The sequence below is a fragment of the Poeciliopsis prolifica genome, unplaced genomic scaffold, assembly GCF_027474105.1.
Source record: "Poeciliopsis prolifica strain line A6 unplaced genomic scaffold, Auburn_PproV2 SCAFFOLD026, whole genome shotgun sequence".
Lineage (NCBI taxonomy): Eukaryota > Metazoa > Chordata > Actinopteri > Cyprinodontiformes > Poeciliidae > Poeciliopsis > Poeciliopsis prolifica.
Window position 1 is genome coordinate 1,600,927 of NW_026562401.1, and position 12,303 is coordinate 1,613,229.

General features: G+C 42.1%; 1 protein-coding gene across 2 annotated transcripts in view; it reads right to left on the reverse strand.

Annotated features, from left to right (window-relative positions):
* zgc:158766 (uncharacterized protein LOC100009641 homolog) overlaps positions 1-8,620 on the reverse strand; it is a 22,894-nt gene extending 14,274 nt beyond the window's left edge. For both annotated transcript variants that reach the window (XM_055047838.1, XM_055047837.1), the window contains exons 1-3: positions 8,376-8,620; positions 4,132-4,329; positions 2,011-3,256 (exon numbers count right to left, since the gene is read on the reverse strand). In XM_055047838.1, coding sequence (XP_054903813.1) covers positions 2,011-3,256; positions 4,132-4,329; positions 8,376-8,444 — 1,513 coding nt within the window. In that variant the 5' untranslated portion in view covers positions 8,445-8,620. The remainder of the gene's footprint in view (positions 1-2,010; positions 3,257-4,131; positions 4,330-8,375) is intronic.
* Positions 8,621-12,303: the final 3,683 nt, after the last annotated feature.

The following is a 12,303-nucleotide window of genomic DNA, read 5'->3' on the forward strand; positions in this document are numbered from 1 at the left end:
GAAAAAAAAAAGTTGCTCAATTTTGAAACTGTAACTTTTTAAAAACCTTGGTGTGCCTTGATAGCAGTAACTAGTGTAAACCTTATTATAGTATCATACATACAAACTTTAAAATTCAAGTAATTGTTTACACATTTGTCATTAAACCATTAATAATAAAGTGCGGCACCCACGCCGCGGGTAGCTCTTGTCTTTGTCAATGATTTGATGGATGACTGTTATCTGTTGTCTTTTTAACCAGACTGAGGCCTTTAGTGTTGTCCTGTTGTCCATGATCAGCCTCCATTGTCTTTAAACAGTTTGTGCATTTCCTCTGCGACTGTGTGACCAGGCCTGTGTTTGCAGCACATTTCCTAAAATACTTTCTTTCGAGAGGAAGTGACCGACATAAAGCAAAGCCGCCCTTGTATCATCCTGTGTTTTTAGGCAAAAGATGATCCTAAATCTTCATAGGTTGTTGCAGTCGAGATGAAAGCTGAGTTCAAGTATTGCAAACATTTCCTGTCATTATGAGAGATTCAGCATCTGGCTTGATTTTTCTTTTCAAAACAAGAAGAAGTCAATACAGGTAATGTTTCTCAATATCACCATGGTTTGAAAGCATTTTTTTCCCTCCCTTGATCCCCAGTGACTGCTTGACTCACAAAGGAAACTTTTGTAAAAGAGGGAACCTATCTGGGATCAGTGCATCCCCCGGCAACCCGAATAGCATTGCAGCGTCATCTCATTGTGGGATGCAGGGGTCCCTACGGTCAGTTTACAGGGTTTACAGGATCTTTTGTAGGCTCTGAATTACCACTGTGAGAAACCTGGCTCTGCAAACGCTGAAATACGATCTCGGCAAAGAGTGATGTGCTTTTACTGCAGTGTTTCAGATGATCGACAGTTATTCCTTCATCAGGAAATGTCTCTCTCAGCGGTGTTCCTGGTTGCATCCAGATATTTAGCAGAACGCACACAGTTTTCAGTGTGCGCTCACAATTCACGGAAGACACAGCATCATTTAAAAACGGCACGATTTCCGAGGTGGGACCCTCACATCTCTGTTTTCCTGTGCCACCCATCGCAGACCCACAGAAAACAAAACACACTAATGGCAGGAAAGAAAACACAGGCTTTTTTCTTCTTTTTTTTTTTCCAGGGTAGGGCCATACATGCCTCCCGGAATGAGCCAAAGAACACATAATGTGGGCTTTAAAAAAGGCGATCACTCATTAATGAGACATTAAAGATTCAGAGACATTAGCTGTCTCTACTCCGACTAGAGAACCAGCCATTGGATGAACTGCTGCGACTGGTCCTGCTGCAGGGCATTACTGCACACCCTGCTATTAGTTTGAGGTTTATCAAGCTCAGAGGACATTACTTGATGAGTGATAAGTCATCATGATCCAAATAATGTTAGGGAGAGCAAAACTTGACAAGCAAGCATCAGAATTTGAAAAAGAGAAACTAAATCCCTTCATTTCGGTCACAAAAGCATCATTTCTGATTTGAAAACGATTACAGTACACAGATTTGGGGAATAGTTATGTGAGGTGTCGTGATTTTAGGACAATTTTCTTGTCAGGGATTAATGCACATTTCAGAACAGAAATATTTACTGTAAAAGCAAGGCGTACGTGACGATAGCTAGAAGTACAATTCCTGATGAAGGAACATATCACCCACCATAATTACTGCTATGTAATAAATTTGTGGTGAACTTAATTTGTTAGATTACTGCTGTAATCTGTACCTCATAATTTTTCTAATGTTTCCTGAAAAAGACATTTAGCATTCAGTTACTTGCTTTAACAGAAGGTTCAGCAGCTGTTGTGTTTTACAGCTAAAAATAACTAAATGGGTAAAGAAGTAGGGCAGCCTTAATACATTTTGTGTCGCTATGTCATATTTTATATAGTATCTTATTAGCACTGTATTGGGGCACATTATAAGTGCAACATTCAATGAGTTTTATTGGGATTTTATGGCATGAGGATAATAATTGCCGGTGGAGCCAGAACATACCTGAGTCCTCTTTGCTGCTCCTCTTCTCATTTCCAGGAAACACAGCTTCCACATCCACTTTCCCAAAGCGGAGTGTGTAACCGTTCATCAATCTTTTGGGAGACACGCTCGTTGAGCCTCCAGAGGAGGATCGCTCTCGATGGCCTTTTACCTGGCCTGCCTTGTTAGTCCTCTCCAGCGACTTGGAGCGCCTGTCTGACTGCCTCTCGGCGCTCCGTAGCCCCTTCTGCAGGTAAAACAGGGGTGTGTTGGGCCTGGAGTCATCGCCACTGAGCCAACTCCGACTGCCAAACTTCCAGGTTAAATGTTCTCTGGGAGAGGTGCGGGTGTCGGGGCTGCTACCCGGTGTAAAGGCTCGCTCTCTCGAGCCAGTGCCATGTTCAGGGCTTTCTTCCAGAATGGATTCAGAGCTGGACCCGAGGGCCATTGGGTTCTGCAGGGCCTCCATGTAGGATTCCCTGAAACGTCTCCTGCTGCTTCCATTTGATCCAACAGAGTCCCTTGGGCGGCGTCGAAAGTCTGGAGTACTGAGATCCGAATCAAAGGATAACCTATTCGACCCTGAGTCTCTTTTTCTTCCACCAACATCGTCCTCTCCTGTTTCTTTACCAAACTCCTCTGCATGTCCCTCTATTTTAATGATTGGTGTTACTGGTTTTTCCCTACAAACACGCTGGTTTTCACCACTTGAATCCTCGTGGTTTGTCTTTGGGGAGGTGGGCTCAGAGAAGATGGAGTCAGCTCCAAGAGAGACCAGGGACTCTCTGGAGCTGCGGTGGCTGTCCAGCGTCCCGGTGGAGCCGCTGGTGCTGCAGGTGCTAAGGTGACCCCGGAAGCTGCCTCTGCTGCTGCAGTGAGCTTGCATGATGGCGTCCGCCGTGCTGCTGACAAACAGCGGGTTGACCACGTTCTTCCACGGCGTCTTGTACACGGCCGTACCGGTGGTGAGCAGACAGTTCTGTAGAGGGTGCAGGTTTCGATCTCGTGTCACATTCTGCAGGAACTCAGCCGTGAAGATGCTGCCATACATGCTCTCTGGAATGGGGATCTCTGCGATGGCCTGCCCACTAGCAGACAGGCATTTTATCACCAGCTTCGCAGCTTTGCGCCCCAAAGGAACAATCTGGAAGTAGAAGTCTCCTTGCTTTAGTCGAACCTTATGCAGCGGTGCAAGTTGCAGGACGACTTTCTCGTGAATGCAGAGAGGCCATCCTTCGTGATAAAACAGCAGGCCTCTGAACTTTACCTAAAAGAACGGCGAGACATCAATTCATTTTAGATTTACCAAAACATATTTTCATTCATGTTTTACGTCTCCCAGCACTTGCTCTCACTTCAACTTACATGTGCAAAGCTGCTCAAATACATGTTTAACTGTAATGGAGAGACAAGATGCTTTTATAGTACATTCTGCATGAATCACTCACAGCGATCATTCAGCTTAAGACAAAAAAAAAGCTTGTCTGATCAGGCCTGGTTTCGCAGCAACCACAACACAAATCTCTGCTGTGACAGCATTAACAGAAAAAAAAAACGACCTAAAGATTCAACGCTCAAGGGTTGGTTTCTTTCATTTCTTATGAAAACCCAGGGAAAGACTGAGGAGGTGATCTCTCCCGGAAAGCTCTCATGTTGCCTGCAGTACAAAGACTCTCATGCACAGCGATCTGTTCTCAGGGGCCAGGCTTATGTGAGGCTACTGCTCTGTGGCTATCGTCACAGTGTAATCAGCAGAGAGTTGAATACAGAGGAATAAAGTTTCAGTGCTTTGGTCTTAAGAGTCCTAACTCGAGAGAAAAAGAAATATTGAGTTTCACTTTGTACCCCTTTTCCTTTGTTTCCCCGAAAAAAGAAAAAAAAAATCTATTTCTCTTTGAAGTCATTAATCAACTCTTTCTCAGAGCTACTTTCACTATTCAGCAAAACCTCTTAGCCTCAACTGTATTGTTCAATGCCCTTTCTATCAAGCTTCATATTCCCTACAAAAGTTAGGAAGAAACCTGGTTTCATCAAACCTGCAGCAAATCTCTAACTACATTCTGCCCCAAAATGGAAGCTAAAATAAATCCCAGGAAGCACTCCCAGATTCCTCAATTTGACCATGTCCAGTGAAGCACTCACGCAGCTCTCCTTCTGGACGACCTGCAGGATCCTCTTGGCAGGAAGCAAGAAGTCGATGAGGCAGCGAAGGCCGTCTCCACGGTACTGCCTCTCCACCACGCTGAAGAGCTGCCACAGCACGGTGGAGGCGGTGGCACTGAAGGGACGGTACAGCGCAGACAGGGTGGTCTGGATGCAGTTATCTAAAGACTCCGCGTCCTGGGGGAAAACGGGAAGCACAAAACAGAAATATATGCTTTTCCAAGGCATGCACTGAGGTGAACGCTGTTGTTTGCTCAGATTTATGACATGTTAAAAATTCCATCACCACCTGAACTGCTTCCATCTGTAATGAAACATAAGAAACATTTGGACAACTACAATCAACGGTTCTGATTAACCCGAAATAAAGTTCAGCTGTCCCTTTTGGATCTATTTTTGACATTTCCTCATTTGCATACTTTATCTTTTACCTTTTTTTCAGAGATATTACAATGGACCAAAATGATATAACTGCACAAATGTATCAATCAGAGGAAAGGTACTGCAGGAATGTACTGCATGTGAAACAATCTGCTGTATTCTCAAGGCTAAGCAGTACAATAGCAAGACAGAAGCATTTTACTCCAAAGACAGCATTTTGTTTGGCTAAAATCAACCAAACCCTGGTGGAGAAATGCTTTATAAACTGATGGAAACCAAACTAAACCAGGTCTAAAACGCATGATTAGAACTGATATGACAATATACATCACAACACCATAGTAACAGTGAAACATGATGGTGGCAGGACCATGGCTTGGAGGAAATTACAATTATTTTGACCCAAAATCTTGAGAAAGTTGAAGATGAAGGGAGATGCAACTTTTCAGAATATACAAATCAAAAACGGATTACTTTGAGAGGAACAAATAAAGGCTTTGGTGTGGCATACTGTTACATTGTAAGTTAAAATAAAATTTAAAAAAACTATGAAAACAGAAAACTCTCGAAAACTATCAAAAAACTTGGGGCATTATCATTTGCCTCCTTGGCAGCAAACCTAATAGAAATTGTGTGTGAGTCAAAACTTTTGCACAGCATATTATCTACACAGAGCAGATAAAGTCAACTAAGCATTCATCTGTAAGCACGTGAGTCCCTGTGCAGGACGAGCAGAAGAGTCAGGATGTTAGCACATCCTAGCAATGGGAAACACCTGGTTATAGTGACATCATCTCCATCACACACACAAGCTACCAAACTGGAAAGTCCCGACTGGTCAGATGTTTCAGGTTGTAATTCTGTAATAACAACAAAGTCATCACACATTATTTGACTCGCACATGACCTCCCCCGAGCACCATCCGCCACCGACAGAGGGGAAAATGTCCAACGCTGTTGGCTACAACATGTCTGACGGTGAGACAGGACATCTGAGAATACTGAGGTCCTGTATGAGGTTGACCTGCAGTGTAGGTTGCTTTTGCAGTTGAGGCTGTGCCCTTCCTCTGATTAGTCACAGCCAAGGCCAAACATTGCCCTGCTATCTGTCCTTCCTGAGTGGAACACAACAGTGGAATAAAGACATCTGTCCTCAACGATAAGCATCCAGATATACAGCCGAATGGCAGGGAAGGCTGAGGCACCATAACAACCGTGTAGCGCGTTGAAGAATGCAGGATTTATGGCTTGTTATGCTACTTTCTTTAAAAGACCTATGCTACATTTACATGACAATATACATGCATAAAATGCCATTGAGAAGAAATTAAGAGACACCCTTTAGAGTTTCACCCTGTAGGACAGCCTATGTTTCATCCTCTTACTGGAACTGTCCGGTTCATCTGAGCAGCTTTCCATCACGAATTAGTGCGAGTACAATTCAGCTCATTTGGATACAATCGGCGACCCCACAACAAGGCTTTCATTGTGCACTCCTCCTCTCTAAGTGGCATGTGCTGTACAGTGTTGGTGCCCAGAAACCAAAAACGCCCACTTCCATTAGCAGTCAAACATCGCTTTGGTTGAGACAAACATTTCTCTGGGCATTAGTCACTGTTGCGCCTAAGGGGAGAAGAATAAGGCGGTGTTTTATTAGAGGAGCGCTAACAATGGGAGGAAAGCCCTTGCTAGGTCTGACTGGTGAGTTTGTGTTCAGGTTTCAAAGGCATAGCAAAACTTGCCAGTGACAGAAGCAGGGTTTTGAAGAACAATTACCTAACAGAGCAGAGATTTGAGTTCAATTGCAGTTCAAAGACAGCAGGAGTGGCTCTCCGTCTGATCCGGCGCAATGGCGTTGCAACAAAATGCCACAATGTTGATAAATTTGCATTATCTCATTCTTCTGGGATAATCTCGTTCAGAGTTCATGAGAAATTTCAGGCTCTTTGGACACAAGCATCACCTGAGAACACTGTCTGCTCCAAAAATAACACATCTGCATATATCAGCTGGAGGACTAAGCCAAACCACCAAAGCTGGACTTCCCATACGCTCCGAGCCACAGAGGAATGCAGTTTTGTGTGTCTGGCTTCAGAGCTTTAGCCAGGATGGAAGCAAAGTGGGAAGTCCCACCCTTTTTGATGCCAGGTCTTTGTAAAACGGCTGGCTACGTTGATGGAGGGGTCGAGGTGGTAATTGCCGGGTTTGAGTTCCAGGTGGGATGGTTTCGTCTGAGCGGTGGGTGAAAACAGCTGTTCGCAAGGTGAACACACAGAGTGATGGATGAAAACGGGAAAAGTTGAAGGGGAAATAGAAACTGAGGTTTTATTTGGTATAAATTAGATAAGGTTATTTTAGCGCACTTCATGACTTTAAAGTGAACGAAGATTCAAAACCAGTGCAAAAGAGTGCGTCAGTGAGTCTGCTAAAAGAGAGAGACACAGAGAGTGAGAGGGACAGAGGTGGTCACCGACGCATTTAGTGGGTCACGGACACAAAAGACGTTGCCTACCAGGACTCCAGTGGAGCATGAAGTCACCAGGGGAGTGAAACAGGAGAGCCCTGAAGCCCCCATACAGGCTGCTCACTAACCAACCTGCTAGCATCCCTTGAAGGCAGCAGAGTGAGTGAAAGGCGGCAGGTTGCTCAGACATGCCCCACTCTGCCAGGTGCCAGGATGCCAACAAAGGAGCGAGGTTAGACCCCCGCTTCGAGCAGCCGGATTCAGCTGCTTGATCTGCATCAGTGGAAATCGTATCTCATGAGAGACGGTCAGGAAAAGAGAGGCAGAAGGGAAAAGTTTGGCTAATCTTAAAAAAGATAAGTGAGTCTGGCAAATGTGTTAATATTCCTAAAAACATGGTGATGGTTGGTGCATTACACTGTTTTCAGATTTCTATTTTTTTAGGAAATATTCAACACCGTTTATTCTTTTCCTTCTGTCCATCAGGGTGAAGAGTTTAATATGACAACATGAGAAAAAGTGAAAAGTGGTTTGAGTCGTCTTCAGACTGACGTAAATTGATTGAGGTACTTTTCCCAAAAAGTTCCCACAGAATTGATCAGACAGAGTTGACTTACATGTTCAGCTTGGAACTAATGACTTTTTCCAACAGGATATAAACAGCACTGACAGGATATTAACCCCGCGCTGAGCGCACAGTCCCAGCAGATCCCTATTGATGTTATTAACATCCTGAAAACACACATTCTTAAAGTTTTCTTAGATGTCTTTTGAAAAAGTTTTACTCCTTCAAAGAGGTCTAATAATGAATGGAGGTCTCTTTAACGGCGCAGCGACAGCAGAGACAAAGGGAGCTAACAAACTCTGCTGGTACCTAAGCAGGGTAAATATAGAAAGCGTGCACTCCGAAAACAATTGAGAGGCTGATAAAAGAGGAGCATCACAGAGAGAAAACAAATTTAGGACTGACTGACTTCCTTTATTTTCAAAGAGGTGAAATACGGTTCATCTGAGCACGAGTTTAAAGTCCCATTTCAACAGATATTAGATCAAAATAAAGGGACATTCATCTGTATTGAACAGTAAAGTAACACAAAATCAGAAACACTGCTGTGGTTTTTTTTCTGCTTCACGTATTGCATGCACAAAAAGCCGAAAGGTATGTTTTGGCTTCAGCCCTGGCAGTCAAAATTTTAGCTGCTTGTGCCCTGCTATATCAAAAACATCTATCTGTGGAATGTCTACAATCATACGCATAGGTTGTTGTTATCAGACAGTTCCCAAAAAAGTTTTGTTTTCAGTTGACAGAAAGAAAATGAAACAATATACCCAAAAGAGAATTGTTGTGATAAAAAAAAAAGACTTTTGAAGGTCATACCTTAATACTCAGGTAGTAATCACAGCTGCGGGACTTTGCCCTGGGGTGCATTTTGCCCTGTGACAGCATTTCGGCACCAGAAGAAGATCGAAAACATCAATAAATAATGTGGTCAACTCCGAGTTGCTGATCTGATCCTCCACTCTCATGATATCAACTGGTCCAGGTCCAGCTCCATTTTTTTCCACCCCCCTCTGCCTGCCACTTACTGTCTCTCCTTCAGCGTGCTGTGCAGTCAGCGACTGGAGCAGACTAACTAAACTCCAGAGCGTGAGAGAGGCAGAGAGCTGGCTTCCCCGTCACTCACCCTCCCTTCTTCTCCCAAAACAACTTCCCCCGCCCTGCTACTGCTGCTGCTCCTGCTCTGCTACTGAAGCCTCCTCCAGCTGAACAAATGCAGCAACTTGCAGCTCATCATTCATAAAATACTCACACTTACTTAGCCTGTTGCTTCCAAGCCCCAACATCCAAACAATGAGTGTGCATCAGACTCTGACCAACTCTTCTCCAAACTCCCCCACACATAAAACCCTCGACACCCCCTGCCTTCAACTAGCAGCTCCCTGCCAGCCCTCTTGCCTCAATGGTCTCCCTTTGTCACCACCATACAAATGGACCAGGGTTTCAGCTTATTCTGCTGCTTTTCAAAAAGAAAAAGAAAGGAAGACATTAGCACAGGAGCAGCGGCTCAGGTCAGTGTGTATAATAGCATTCCTATTAAATATTGTCACGGTGGAATGTGCACTTCTTTCGCTGGCTAGAAAATGAAGTTATAATTACAGCTTAGTTAACATTCCTTAATAATTACATCTAATCAGCAAAAAATACAAATAAATTAAACAGGCACAGACTCTGAGATCTGGACGAGGGGAGAATGGATCTTCCAAACTGAAGAGCGGTCACTTCTCATTTCCTTCTAAACAGGAAATCCAAATGCAGTGAAAATGTGAAAATCACATTAAAGCAGCCTGTTTAAACAGAGACAGTGGTGAGGAAAGGTAATTAAGTTGGTTTATTTTTAGAGAAATGGTTAGCAGCAGACAACAAAATGACCAGAGAGAAACAAGACCCACTGCAGTCACTCAACACTTATGGGCCAAGTCTCTGCACCACTATCCAATAAAATGGACTCGTTTTTGTGTAGGGAGATATTAAAGGCTGATTCACCAAACTGTGAAAATATATGTTCCGTGATGTGTCGTTAAATCTCCAAGTTTGTCTTGTTTTAGTCTCTATAACCTTCAACGTAAACGGAGGACGCACATACCTCATGTATATAGTCCTCCTCCCTCTAGCTGTTTGGACAAAGACAGAACCTATAATTACTACTGAAACTTCTGAAACAGGAACTTTTTCTGTTTTAGCCTCTTCGCAGTCTCTTCATTCTCATTTGTTCTAGACGAAAATACAAAAACAAGAATCGGTGAGCTTCTGAACTATAAGTGCAATAAGGAAAGGAGGTTTGAGAGTTTTTGAAAAGCTTTAAAAAAAACATTAAAACAATTTAAAAAAATAATTTTTGCTATAATACACTGCCTTGGTGTTTCATAGCCTTCATTAGTGATGAATCTTAAAGTAGAGTGGTTAATAGCATCTACAATTTGGTTATAAAAATAACACAACAGAAACTGTTATTTCTTATTTTTGAGAAAAGATGTAAAGCTGGGTCTATTTCTCAACAGAAAATATGATTTATGTTTAAACAAAGTATTGCTGTACTTGTCATCAACCCAAATGTTTTGTATTGTATTGTCAATTTGTGTTATCAGTGTAAATGAAATATAACTCTACCTTCAGTCTTTCAGGCGTATTTTAGGAAATTAAACGTTCAGATTTTGAATGGAAGATTGAAAGGATTTCTCACAATAAAAGTAAACATGAAAATAAAAGTTGTGTAAATAAAATGTAACATTCAGTCATGTAATTGTAAACTGAATTGGTCCGAGAACAGAACCTAAAGGAACACCATCATATGTGTGGAGAAAAAAAGACCAAACATTTCAGGTCTTTTGACACTGAATGTTTTTAAAGCACCTCTGATTGTATTTTTTTTAAAACGTAATCTAACTGTATCAGTAACCTTTTTGATAGAGCCATTCAAGCAAAGCTTTTGATTGACTGCCTCCCATGCAACTACAAATATGAACAAAAAATACTTAAATATTAATAGAAGGAGCCTAACTCCAAAAAACGAAGCAAGTCAGATGTATAACATATGATATATTGAATGCTATGCTTGAGTTTTATCAAAAAGTATAAACAAACAAGTTAAAATAAAAAATTAAAAAACAATTTAAAAGGTCTCCCACAATATAAAACATGGACACAGAGATCCTGGAGACGCTAATTTGAACTGATTAGCTTTCATTGCCCTCTGACCTTTCACTGTTACAGAACAGTTACTTTCTGCTGATTAAGGGAAGCTAAAAAATATCCTGACAAAAAGTCAAAGAAGCAAGGAAAACGCAAAACGAGGAATGGCGTCTGCGGACAAACATACAATCATATGCTGTTAACTAATCGTAGAACGTGATCCGGCGGGATTACTCGCGCAACAGTGACGAAATTCTACTCAAGTTTGTCTTTGAAAAGGTTTGTTTTTGTCAGAGGATCCAGAATAACTTCTTTCTGTCTGCGTTCACCCGCTTCATTCAGTGTGTCTTTTTTAGGAATGTGGACATGTCCTCTGTGGTCACAGGAGACAACATCAGTGTGTGTGTTTTTTTTCTCTTGGTGACTGACGTCAGCAGAGAGCCATGCAACACTGGGATTAACAAACTGCATCCTAAAAGCTGAAGTGGTGAGCTCATCTACGTTAATGTAAAAGTCAAAAATAAACGTATTGATTTCAGTCTTCTTCTACGATAGAAATATAAGACTCGTTCAGGCTGAAGTCTCTGCACGACTAACAGTCAAAGCTTCCCGGTTGTTTTCCCACTGGCAATCGCGGGTTTAAAATAGCTGTATTTACGCAAGCTTCTGGAAAACATTATTTATGTGATGTGCAGATAGTGCAGTTCCCTAGAGAGGCACGATATCAGATAAAAGACAAATTAGTCAGATGACACAGGAGCTGCAGCTTCATCGTTTTTCATCTTCGTGTCTCACAGATTAAAAAATGAGACTTAAAGGAGGTGGAGGATGTAAGAGATGCAGTGCAATCCACAATTATTGGCACTGGTGTTAAAAATAAATAAAAAGTCTTTAAATAAATTGTAGTTTTGAAAGCTTTGTGACCCCCAAAATGTTTGTAGCTGCAGCTTTACCTCCCTTACCTTCATACTGATGGTGCATTTGAAGATAAACTCAGGTGCTTGTCCAACCTAGACTGTCTCACTTCAAGTTCCAAACATGAATCAATTATTGCCCTGACTAAAGGGATAGGAAAGTTTGTGTAAGCTTCCATGTTTTTGTTGTCATTTCCTGGCTGAATGAACAAATTCCGGTGTTGCTTATGATGCATAAACATCTCGTCTTTCCCACTTTGAAAAGAGTCACAAACTGGGCCTCTGTGGTGACAGAACACATTTACACCTCAGTCGAATATTTCTACTGAAAGGTTTAAAGTTATTTACATTTTATGAGACGTTTAGGGGTTATACTACTACAACAAAAGATTAATTGACTTTTGTTTTTTAACACATCTCCTTCGGTGGTGCTTATAGAGAGGAGAGAGAGCTATAGCTTCCAGAAAGCTCAGTTTGAGGAAACTTTAGACAAAAGGAGCCACCATGTAAACAGACAATGGATTATATTGAGCAATAGATTGATGGTCATTGTGATGAACTAATGCAAACATGCACCAAACTGTGGAATGTGACACCTTCTTTCTACGTCACTTCATACCAGTCCCACAAAGCACATGGTCCTCCCGAAATTGTGGGGGAACTTGAAACGTCAAGCTTTTTCTTAAAAAGTTGTGGCTAAA